Source organism: Dasypus novemcinctus, chromosome 17 (assembly GCF_030445035.2).
Source record: "Dasypus novemcinctus isolate mDasNov1 chromosome 17, mDasNov1.1.hap2, whole genome shotgun sequence".
Classification (NCBI taxonomy): domain Eukaryota; kingdom Metazoa; phylum Chordata; class Mammalia; order Cingulata; family Dasypodidae; genus Dasypus; species Dasypus novemcinctus.
Genome location: NC_080689.1, coordinates 25,838,002 through 25,850,184, shown reverse-complemented (window position 1 = coordinate 25,850,184; position 12,183 = coordinate 25,838,002). Strand labels below are relative to the sequence as shown.

The following is a 12,183-nucleotide window of genomic DNA, read 5'->3' as shown; positions in this document are numbered from 1 at the left end:
TTCAAGTGGCACAGCTTAGATTATCACTTATTTGTTGTTAGAACAAATTGTTCTATCTTTGGAGTAACCTTGTTTACTTAGACATAAGTTATTTCTTAGCAGAGGTGATGTATGTGGATGCCCACGCTTTTCTCCTGTGGCAGCCGAGGTCACCTTCTAAAGACTTGACTCAGAAGGCCTGGATCTAGTGAATCTTTTCTCCAGTTTCCCTTCCCTGAGGATTCTTAGACCCTTCATTATCAGCTCTGGTATATGTGCCTTGGAAAGCCTCCTTAAAAAGGGCAAGAGTGCCACCTACTGTTACTCTTTCAGCTACCAGAGGTAGACCTAAAATTTTCTGGTAAGTTATTTAGGCTGATGAGTTTACTCAAGAGTTGATTTTGTGTGGTCTATTAACTTTAAAAAAAGATAATTAAAAAAAAAAGTTGATATACCTGCTGAATAATAACTATTGTATTTTGAGTGTCAGATAAGACTTTATCTTTGAATTTATCTCTAGACCTAAATTGCTCCTCAAATTCACTGACTTAGAGAAATGATTATGGAAGAAATTCACTTTTTTTTTTGAAGGATCATGTCCTAACATTAAAGAAACTTTGAAAAGAGGAAAAGGAAACGTATTACATAATACACTTGTTTGTTATGTCTGTCACATATTGTATACCTTGTGTACATATTCATGATTTTTAAATAGTTTATCACCACTTCTTCCCCTTTAATGTTTCATCCTGAATATTGTTAGGAAAAAAGAATATTCTTTTTATGAGCCACTGATTAAGATAGTGGCTAAATGATTTATTTGGGCCAAGATACAAAATAGCCTTCATTTCCACACATAAAATTATATACCAAGTTGCAAAATCAGAATAAAATAGTAATAAAAACAAAATTTTGTTTTAATAGGTATATAATTTGTCTCAGAATATTCAAGAAGATGATCTTCAACACTTGCAAGTATGTATGTCTCAAAGAATATATGCAAGTTATTGAAAATTTAATTTCCACTTTATTGTGAATTTATACCTAGAAACCTGTAACAGTGTAACACAGTTGAATGTTAGATGGTTTTAAACTGATTTATGACTTAACTAGAAAAAATTTGTTATGTACACAGTGTGTTAGAAAGTCAAATGCTTAGCTTTCATATGATTTTAAAAGCTCTAATATCTGACGATCTGTTAGAACAGTTTTACAAATGTCTTCTTTCAATCTCTTTGGGACATTATTTTAAGTAACTTGATTTAACAGTTATTTACAGAGTATGGCCGGCTTGCAATGGAAGAAATCTACCAGAAACCATTTCAGGTAAATAAGTATTTTATCATTTTTTAAACCTGCCTGTGAAAAGTATTCAAGCCACCTCAGTTGTAACTTTGGACACACTAGGATATTACCACAAAAACCCATTTCCAGCAACAAATTTAGCAGAGTTGAAAGTACTCTACAGTAATGTCATCACCAATTTACTTACTAGTAGTAGGCTAACAATATTGATATATTGATTCTTAATATTTTTTCTTGGCTTTCTTAAGAGTGTAATGTTTCCCTTAATTAGATGTTATTTAATTCCAAGACTTAAGACAGTGGGGAATTTATGACAGTCTTATTAAATCTTTTTTATACATGCTAAACTATTATAAAATATTATGAGTTTCTTTTTTGTGATTTATTATGATTTGAGGTTAGTCCTGTCATTATTTTCATTTCATGTAGAAAATTCCCAGCATTTATATCGTATCTCCCTTCCCACCTCCCATCCCTATGTGGTATTTTTAAAAAATAAGTTAACATTAGTACTGTTTGACCAGGTGCAGTAGTAATAGGGGAGTATGACTCTCCTCTGCTGCTCCTCAGTGTCTGAAGCCCTTCCAGTATGGCAGCATTGCTGGTGGTTATGGGGTTAATGGGTTTACATGGTTTCTGCCACATTCTTTTCTTGCTGGTCTGGCTTAAGCGATCACTTCTATGAAATTCTTGGTCAGATTAGGGCTTCATTTCTTTTTATGGATAAGATAAAATATACTCTATTTGGCCTGTAGCAGTGCTTCTCAGCTGGTGATAATTTTGCTACCCAGGGGACATTTGGTATGTCTGGGGACATTTTTGATACTCACAACTTGGGGGTGAGGGGCAGTTGCTACTGGCTTCTAGTGCACAGGGGCCAGGAATGTTGTGAGGTCTATAATGCACAGGATAGCCACATACAACTAAGTGTTATCTGGCCCAAAATGTCAGGAGTGTTGAGGTTGAGAAACCTGAACCTATGCATTAAAAAAAATCTGTGAATATGGCCTCATTGACACTAAATCTATAATTATTCTAGAATTAGCTATCTAGATTTAATTGATCTTCAGTTATTCAATCTTAAACATTAAAATTATGTATATGCTCTGATACCCCTTTGGCTCATTTTAAAAAAATCTTTAGTTATTGCTTGTGGTGACTCATTATACATGATGGAGTTCTCAGATGGAGGCAACTGCTTGGTACAGGGGCTGGCAATATTGCTAGTATAGGTAGGCCCTTGGTGTGGATAATTATGAGCAGTACCATTTGGTCTACTATAACTTTTGACAAGGATTGCTTAGGCGAGTAAGAATGACTTTAATCATTAAAATAGTGATTTTTCATTTATGTAAGAAGTTATTTCTACCTTTTTTGTATATAGACATTAATGTTTTTGATTCGAGATTGGAGTTATCCTTATGAACATTCATATGGTTTGGAAGGTGGAAAACATTTCCTTGAAAAAAGATTACAGGTAAGCCCACATTTCCTTGGTGCATAAGCACCAAGCCAGGTGACGGGGTGGGCTGCCTGGACTGCTGCTTAGACTGTCAGTCTCTAAGTACCATTGAAATAAACTAGGAATCCCAGGTTACCACTGGTAACTCGATATATAGTTGGTGAAAGTAAATTGGTTCCACTCCTGCCAAAAAGGACAGTGCCCTTGAATAAATATTAAGGTATAAATACTTCTCTCCAGTGCCAATTGCCCTCTTAATAAATAAATATGAATAGATATTCAAAGGATAAAAGTTTGAAGGAGATGAATATTTTGACCTACCTGAATTACTTACATCTCTCCTGGCCCAACCGAGCTTCTGATCATTTGGGACAAGCTGGGTAATGTGCAGGCAGTGAACACAGATGATGTGAAACCCCCTTTAAAGGGCTGCTATCTCTCCTAAAATGATAGCATAAAGAGCCAGAAAATGGACATTAAACATTGTCTGGTTCAGCCTTCTTTTATACATAAAGAAATTGGAGCCCAGAAAAGTGACTTGCTTCTGGTCACTGAACTAATCTTTAATGACTGTGACTGGGACCCAAATATCCAGACTCCTGGCCCCTGCAATATGCCACATCAAGACATTCCTGAAAAATAACCTCACCAACATGATCCTTTGTCCTAAAGGTATGCTCCCATGGAAATACTCAGGGAAACCCACAGCTTAAATATTTATAGATTACTGTCTTTATATACACAAAGATACATTTTAAAAATCCTTTTATTCATAAGAGGGTTCTCGTGATTAATAAGATCCTTTGTTTGCCCATGGGCTGACACATATTACATGAATTATAGATATTTAAAGACTTGGGGTACAATATAATTTTCTTATTCATAAAATGAGATTAAAACCAATTCCTTCTTTGTTGAATTATTTGAAAGGGATTTCCAGACCCTGCTGTCAGAGATAATTTCAGCCACCAGGGTTTTCTCTAGTGGGTTCTGAAGAAATTAACACAAATCATGTAGCCAAACTTACAGTCTGAATTATGTACTCAAAGACAAGGTTTTTAAACTTCTTATATAAGTTTAGGATTTTCTTCCAGAAAATACATAGAAATCTCTCTTCCCAAACTCTCTTTTAACTAGTGTAAATCATAAATAGTCACATGGAGAGTGCCTTGAAATGCTAACAAATTTCTAAGCTTATTTGGACTGCATTGAAGATTTTTCAATTTAACTGTAATTTTTTCCTCAGGAGGTAATCTTTTTATTTGTATGCAAATTATATTTTGTTTTGTTTTCTTTTCTGAGTTAAAGTACTTTAAATGCAAACTCTTAATGTATTTACTGGTTTGTAAATCAAACCACAACTTGTTATTCAGATATTAGATATGTTGACTAATTATAACTTGTATTATTTGGTATTCCATGCAGCTTACTTTGGAAAAATATTTTCCTGGCTTTAGAAAAAGTAGGATCTTAATTATTGTTGGTAGTAATTTATATTGTCAAGAAAAACACATCTGGAGTAACATGAGTCAAGCATGCACATATGAGAGTGTGTGTGTTTTCTTTCTTTACTTTTTCTTTTCTTCTTTTCATGTCTTCACCCTGTCCTCTTCTGCCCTCAGGTAAAACAAAATCAACATGAAGAGCTACAGAATGTAAGGAAGCACATTCACAATTGTTTCTCAAATCTTGGTTGCTTCCTTTTGCCACATCCTGGTCTTAAAGTTGCAACTAATCCTAGTTTTGATGGGAGATTGAAAGGTGGGAGTTCCCATTCTTGCTAAAATGAGAACTTACTTTTTAGAGGTCAAAACTTTTTTAAAAATATATGTGATTACTTAAATTTTCTGTCTTAGCCTGGAAGACATTTTGAAGCATTGTGAATGATGTGTTTGTAATGCTCTGTGTTATCTTTCTAACTTTCCAGTGGTTTGTTTGCAACTGCCTAGCTTATCAGCTAACCTATCTTATAATATGCTCTGTTGCTCTGCACTGTAACGTCAATTATTTTGAAGGCTAAGAAGGGTTTTTTCACTATTACATCTTATCACAGTCTACTCAAAAGCTTTAATGTATTGATGCCATCAGCATTTATGTCTTTCTGTTTCAAGGGATAGTAGAATTTTAAAAAATGTTTAGGATTATTTTGAACATTACTGCAAAAGGTGAAAAAAACTCTAGTATTAAAATTTACTTACAATCTCATGAATTGTTTGCCTCTTTTGAAAAGTATAATGTAGTTAGCATTACTATTTGCTGTGGAACTTGTTTTTGTAATTCACAATTTGTTTTATGAATTATTGGAAGGAGTATGGGGGAGATGGGCTAGTAGATTAGGGGGGCTTTTTAATGTTTTTCCTAGGAAATATGGCAAGTTTGGATAAGCCTTTTTTTAAATGAGCCTAGTTTGGTAATAGTGTATACTCTTATTTTGTGAAATAGAATTTTATAAATTCTTACCAATGGAGATTTCTTTACTTTTTTTTTAATTGATTGATATGTTGAATGATTTCATGTCCACCAGATATTGATGATGACTTTAAACGAGAGCTTCGAAATCTGGTTCCATTGCTGCTTGCCCCTGAAAATTTGGTAGAAAAAGAAATAAGTGGATCTAAAGTTACATGTAGAGATCTTGTAGAGTACTTTAAGGTAAGCAAACTCTTAAATTAAATGGCTTTGTTTACATTAAAGAAATGTAGTTCACTTATGACTATTTCATCTAAATGTACAAGACATTTCTAGTCTTTATTTTAAAGCAAAAATAATAAAATTTATAATCTCTTTTCCTTTTTTTTCTTGAGCTGAAATAATTGAAGCTGATCAAAGTAAAATATTGGATTAAAATGTTTTCTAATGTATTTATTTGAAACATTAGCAGTATGGGAGAATTATGTATTTCTGTTCATGAAGTAGATAACATTTTATATGTAACGTTTAAATGTAAGATAGAATTTTTATGCAGTGTTTTATCCTAGAAGCCTTTCTCTAGGATATTATTTAGCAACGTACATACTTAATAATATTGAGTATAGGGTTAACTTAGTTGCAATGTAAGAAGAGAGTATAATTTTAAAGTCTAGAATTTCCTTTTAATGGTGTGAACTATTTCTATTTTTAACAGTTTTCTTTGGTCATGCAGAACATATCTCACCTATGTAATGATACTTCTGTCTTTTTAGGCTTACATTAAAATTTATCAAGGAGAGGAACTTCCACATCCAAAGTCCATGCTTCAGGTAGAGAGAGAGAGTTGTGTGAGTGTGTGTGTATGTGTGTGTGTGGTGTATGTACTTATTTATGAGGGAGAGAGATTCTTTGATTTTGAGATAATTGGCTGGAAATGGTGGGGTGGGAGGATTGAATTTTTTTCCTAGTACTTCTGTATATGCAAATAAATTATAGACATTTAAAGTAATACATGAGATGTGAGCTTTTATGTGACTTTTGTAACTGCACATTGCAGACCTGCATGTATAGGCCACCAGAAATAAAGAGTTCTTGGTAACTTCTCTTCAATTGCTCTAAGTATAGGAAAACTTCTGTTGCATAATGGTGGCTTAATGTGGGCATCTCTGAACTAATCATCTTTTCTATGTCTTTGAATAATGAATGTTGTTTGAATAAGACTTATTTTCTCTTGTTATTCATGATTTAGAACTGCTTCTGTTGTGTTTTTTTGTTTTGTTTTTGTTTTTTCTGCATACTTTTGTTTTTAATGGTATTCTTTGGGACAATATAGTGATACTTTTACAAATCTGTGCAGCTTTCCAGTTTTATGCTGAATTAAGGGTTTTTTCCTAATAAAACTCATAAGAAATTTTGGGGATTTGGAAATGTCTATTGTATAATATTTATTATGAGAGAGAATCATATGAGTAATTCTTTATTCTTTGCATCTGGAGGCTCAACACATTTTGGGGCTCTATCTATTTAATTTTTTGTCTATTTCCTGAACAAATATGATATTTTCTACAAACCCATTTTAACATGAGTCTAAGCAAAACAAAATTAGATGGGCAGTTTTATTAGAATTAATTTTATGTCATTTTTACTGACATAAGGAAAATGAGCCTGGAAAGGAAAACCAGGAGTTGATAATATTTTTCTCTGGTTCATTTCCAGACAAGTTAATTGTATGTAATTTATTGTGTTAATCAGAATTTATAGAATCACCAGTATTTTTTGCATTGTTACTTTTTTTTTTTTTTTAAGGCAACAGCTGAAGCTAATAATCTTGCTGCAGTAGCAGGAGCAAGAGATATCTATTGCAAAAGTATGGAACAGGTTTGTACTAAAATTTAAATTTAATGCTAGAATGGGATAGAGGATTTTTATATTTAAAATAATTGAGCTAATTTGTCTTCCTTATGTATTGTCATGTTACTTCATACCCTGATAACCTTTTATCATCTTTGCCAGAAATAAAAATTCTATTGCAAAGATATTTCACATGGTTAGAGCGTAGAGTCCTCGTGGCAAGTTATTAAATAAACTGTACTGAGATATTTTCTGACACAAGGTTCAAAGTGCTGTTATTAGTAGCCTCTTATATAAGTGACATTAGCTTAATGCCAATACCAGGTTCTCTGCTATGCTTTCTAACTCCTCAAACATTGAAATACCTTTTTTTACTGTGTTATCTTTTACCCACTCTCTTGGCAACAGTCTTCTTTTATTATGGTATATTGGTTGGTCATGTGAAGTAAGTACAGAGTGCGATGTAAATTTTTTTGGTCTTCAGTTTTACTGGTATTAGTCATATCTACGGAATTTTTTGCCTGATTGAGTTAAAAATATAAGAAATAAAGAGGTTATGAGTTTTATAAACGAGTTTAAAATTGTACCAGGTAGGTTTGACTTTGAACCTAAAACCTATGAGCAGGGAATATCTTCAAGTGCTAATTATTTTCTTGCATGTAATCTGTCCTACTATAATTCTGTCTGTACAGGTATGTGGTGGGGACAAGCCTTACATTGCACCTTCGGATCTGGAACGAAAACACCTGGATCTAAAAGAAGTGGCGATTAAACAGTTTCGTTCTGTAAAAAAAATGGGTGGAGATGAGTTCTGTCGTCGTTATCAGGACCAGCTTGAGGCTGAAATTGAAGAAACCTATGCAAATTTTATAAAGCACAATGATGGCAAAAATATCTTCTATGCTGCTCGTACGCCTGCCACACTGTTTGCGGTCATGTTTGCTATGTATATAATCTCAGGACTGACCGGCTTCATTGGCCTAAACTCTATAGCCGTCTTGTGTAACCTTGTCATGGGGTTAGCACTGACATCTCTTTGTACTTGGGCATATGTTAAATACTCTGGGGAGTTCAGAGAAATTGGAACAGTGATTGATCAGATTGCTGAAACACTATGGGAACAGGTTGGTATCTATCTTTTGGTTTTTCAGTGACTAATCTCATTATCCCCGTGATTTTTTTACCACCTTAATATTTGCATACCTACTTTTCCTTTATATGAGGAATATCAGGAGAATGTTTTCTGTTTGGTTAGGATGTAAAATCTGTATATAAAGAATGAATTGAAGGTTTTTTCTTTTAAAGTCATAATTATAATATTTTGGTTAGTCTAATCTATAATAGCCTCTGGATAGATTCCTAATCATAGACCTGATTATACCAGACACTGGGCAAGGTCAGAATCTCTTAGAGAAAAGACAGTAGAATCAGTAAAGTATTCATTAAAGTCAGGAAAAGAAATTTTGGAAGTGTAGTGCTTTAGGAAAGCAAAAGAAGTTTCTTAGTAATATCGGCAAGAAGCAATGCACTTATATTCCAGGAAAAATATTGGATGGTAGACAGACCTTCGTTATCTTTCATAAAGATAGTGATAATTTACTGATGTGTGTGTACTGCAAGGAAGCATCCTATAGGGATTTCTTTAACCAAAGAAACTGTTTGACCTCTCTGTACTGTGGAAATTACTAATGAACAAGCAAAACTCCACAAGCAAAGAATCAACTTCAATCATAATCTTTTACCTCAAACCAGAATTCAGAGTCAGTCTGTGAATTCTTCCCCGGCATGTATCTTCTAAGGAAAGCTGTGTTATATATCTGCCAACCGTGTGCTGGAACCGACCATGTGCAGAAAATTCCATATAAGGATGTTGTCATTAAAATGGTCATTGTGAAATAATTGAGCATCATGTAAAGGACCAGAATAAAAGCTGCACTTGTTACTGACGGACAGTATAATAGGTATTTTCAGATGACATTTCTGGCCGATGAAATATTGGGCTTATTTGAAGATATAGGATATAAAGTTCCATGTTTATTTTGGCTTTAAAATCAAAGACTGAAGAAACCAGTCATCTTTTGAAGAAGTTTAATTGTATATTGACATTATGTATAATAATGTGACCCACTTTATTAATTTGGATTTTGTATTTACTCTTTAGAGAAATGCTCTATATTTTCAGATCTAATTTGGAAGTTGACTTGTGTGGGCTTGTGGTTGGATATTTGTTAAGCTTAAATTTTGTCCTCTTAGGAAATCTCACTTCATGTTTCTTTGTAATCTTCTAACAGAAGATGGATTAAAAACTATTACAACCTTACTATTTAAAAAAAAATATTACCTAGAAATTTTGGACCATCATTAATTTTCTGCAATGTAAATTTCAATAGTTGTACACTGTGCTCTTTTGAAAAATATTTATCTTCTCTACAGCATTGATACTAGGGTTTTAGAAGTGCCTTTATTACAAAAACCAGTTAAATGAAGAATCTGAAGTGTGTAAAATTATTTTCAGTGTAGTCAAGGTAAGGTGATCACTAATCAGAGAAGGTCTGTGCAGTTTCAACAAACCTTGTCTAAATTTCTTTGCCTTTCTCTTTTCTTTTGCTTCAGAGGAGTCCCAGGAAGGTGAGAAACCTACTAAGTCTCAAATTCTTGTAGTCTTAAACTCTAACTTCAAGGCACTCTAAGTCATTCTCCTAACGAATCACTCCATGTTTTAGGTGTTTTCCAAACTGTTTGAAGTTACTAGACGTCGAATGGTTCATCGTGCTCTTTCATCAGCACAGCAACAGAGACTGTCATCCAACAATAACAAGAAGAAAAATTAGACAGTATTTTTAACTTTTTTCTCTATCTGAAGTGTTCACACTTACACATGTAGGACAATAAGCAGGACCGTCTGGGCCGGTCTGCATAAATGCTGTATACATACCAGATTTGATGCTGCATATAGGGTATGGAATTGCACATCCATCTCATAGGAATTGTCAATGGTTTGAATAGGAGGAAAGGGATTTTTGTTTCATTAAACAATGTCTAACTGTGTTATTTGTAGCCTCATAACTTTTTTTAGAGAAGCATCTTTTTATTTCCCACATTCCTGGTTATTTTCTTCATTGCTTTGAATTGAATTTTTATATCTATTTTTATATGTAACTCTTTTTTTACCTCATGTTTTTGTTTGTTTTGCACATTTCTCATACCACAGGTATTGAAGCCCCTGGGTGATAATTTGATGGAGGAAAACATAAGGCAGTCTGTAACAAACTCTATCAAAGCAGGCCTGACTGACCAGGTGTCTCATCATGCCAGATTAAAGACAGACTGACAGTTCATCTCCTCATGGACTCCACTCTCCCTTTTTTTCATGCTTGCTGTAAAATGAGAACTCAAATAAAAATAAACCAAAGTTTACAATCAACTGTAGAAGTAGTTTAGTATAACTGGCTTCACAGATGGCTGCCACAGAGTGTGAAAATTGTTTGTTGGTTTTAAGCATTCTTTTCATTGGCTCCTAAGACATGGAGATTGGCTGAGGAGCATTAGTTTCTCATGCACATTTGTGCCATGTTTAATTCTTTTTTTTTCTTTTCTTAATGTAATGTTAGTGAAATTTGTTTTATGTAAAAGGATATTTCAGGGAAATATTTTAAGAAATCTATCTAGAGTCTCTTTAAGAATATCCCATTGAAATTTTACTTTTTAGATAAGTTTTGAATCACTGTACCAAGAATCAGATTGGAATGACAATGAAGCCTTTTTTGAGCCACTACATTAAAAGTACATATTGCTTTATTGCCTTCAATACCAGTATTACATAAATGCATGTATCAGAAACTTCACAGACATTACATGACAACTCTTGAAGCTAAGAAAGTGATTCTGAGGTGTACATTTGTCTTGCCTTTTTAAATTTATAAACCTGCCCTAAAAGGAGATGCATATCTGGGAAACTGAACTGTCTTTTTTGCAGTTTAGCCTTCATGTACATAAAATATGCCATTAATTTTATTGGGGGATAAATTCCATCCAAAAATGTTGCCTACAGCTATGAGTTCAGAGTGTCTGTACAGTGTGTAGCTTTTATTTTCTAAAATCACAGATAGGGCATGTATATGAATTATAAATATATAAATACGATTTTGTATTAAAAGTTTTGTAGTTTATGGCAAAATCTGGTTCTGTGGTAGGCTAATAAGTACAGTCCCTGTGAAGGAATGTTTGTGGCTCATGTCAGTGTGTGAATGCATAGACAATTTGAAGTTTTTGATAAATTTGTGATATTTATCTTCCTTGAGCACTGCAATCTCACTCCCTCCCCTCCCCGCAGCCAAGGGAATTCATTGGGAATGTTTGTTGTGAAATTTTGTCCTCTGTTGCATTTTAAAGTTATTTCCTGTAATTTATTTTCAGTACATAATTAAAATTTGTTGTATATATAAAATGAAACTTGTGATTCTTTTTAAAGGAATTTTTCAAGTGTGTATTCTACTACATAAACCATATTTGTTTATACTGAAAAGAGCATGAGCAGGGAAACACCCGATTGAGAGCTCTAAGGTACTGTACCTCGAAGCTAAGCTTGTGAAAAGATATTTTTCTGTGTCTGTCTTTGTTAGGAAAAATTTGTGATTAGCCTAGGTGTAGCTGGGGATTTATTAATTTTTTTCTCCTTTTTTCTTTTTTCGTGGTATATGTAAGGCTAACATTTTTGTAATACTTTTATAGCCTTCTTTATGAACACCTAGTTTGGTTTTTAAGTGAAGAAACTTCAGATGTTGAGTTACATGCATGAAAAGCTCTAAATTTACCTAAGTTTATTTCTTTTGCTCCGTCAAATCCTGTTTTATATGGATTGTATTATTTCCATCTGTATTAAGTTGGTATCAAAATCATGTTTTTAAACATAAAGAATCCACCAGAAAAGTGTGTCTTTTCATTTCTCCTACCACCCTGTTTTATGAATTCTGTGGACTGTTTAACCCTGGTACCTCCTAAAAAAAAAGAAAAAGGTGGAGGGGAGGGTGTCACAGCAATATACATATATTAGCACTTTTTGTCCTCACAACAGTCTTGCAAAATAGGTGAGAAACTACTTTATCAAGTCTCAGGTAACTCAGACTTGCAAACTAGGACTTTACTACCTACTTGCAGAGTTTTGAAACAATACCAAG

At 33.5% G+C, this 12,183-nt stretch overlaps 1 protein-coding gene across 10 annotated transcripts in view; it reads left to right on the top strand.

The window, feature by feature from the left end:
* ATL2 (atlastin GTPase 2) overlaps positions 1-11,935 on the top strand; it is a 68,148-nt gene extending 56,213 nt beyond the window's left edge. For 4 of the 10 annotated variants that reach the window (XM_058278417.2, XM_071208779.1, XM_058278413.2 and 1 more), the window contains exons 5-13: positions 904-954; positions 1,249-1,305; positions 2,669-2,761; positions 4,369-4,507; positions 5,271-5,398; positions 5,929-5,985; positions 6,962-7,033; positions 7,699-8,130; positions 10,218-11,935. In XM_058278417.2, the coding sequence (XP_058134400.1) occupies positions 904-954; positions 1,249-1,305; positions 2,669-2,761; positions 4,369-4,507; positions 5,271-5,398; positions 5,929-5,985; positions 6,962-7,033; positions 7,699-8,130; positions 10,218-10,337 (1,149 nt within the window). In that variant the 3' untranslated portion in view covers positions 10,338-11,935. Of the gene's footprint in view, positions 1-903; positions 955-1,248; positions 1,306-2,668; positions 2,762-4,368; positions 4,508-5,270; positions 5,399-5,928; positions 5,986-6,961; positions 7,034-7,698; positions 8,135-9,619; positions 9,635-9,729 lie in introns of all 10 variants that reach the window. The other 6 variants (XM_071208778.1, XM_058278412.1, XM_004466018.4 and 3 more) reach the window with 2 other exon arrangements.
* Positions 11,936-12,183: the final 248 nt, after the last annotated feature.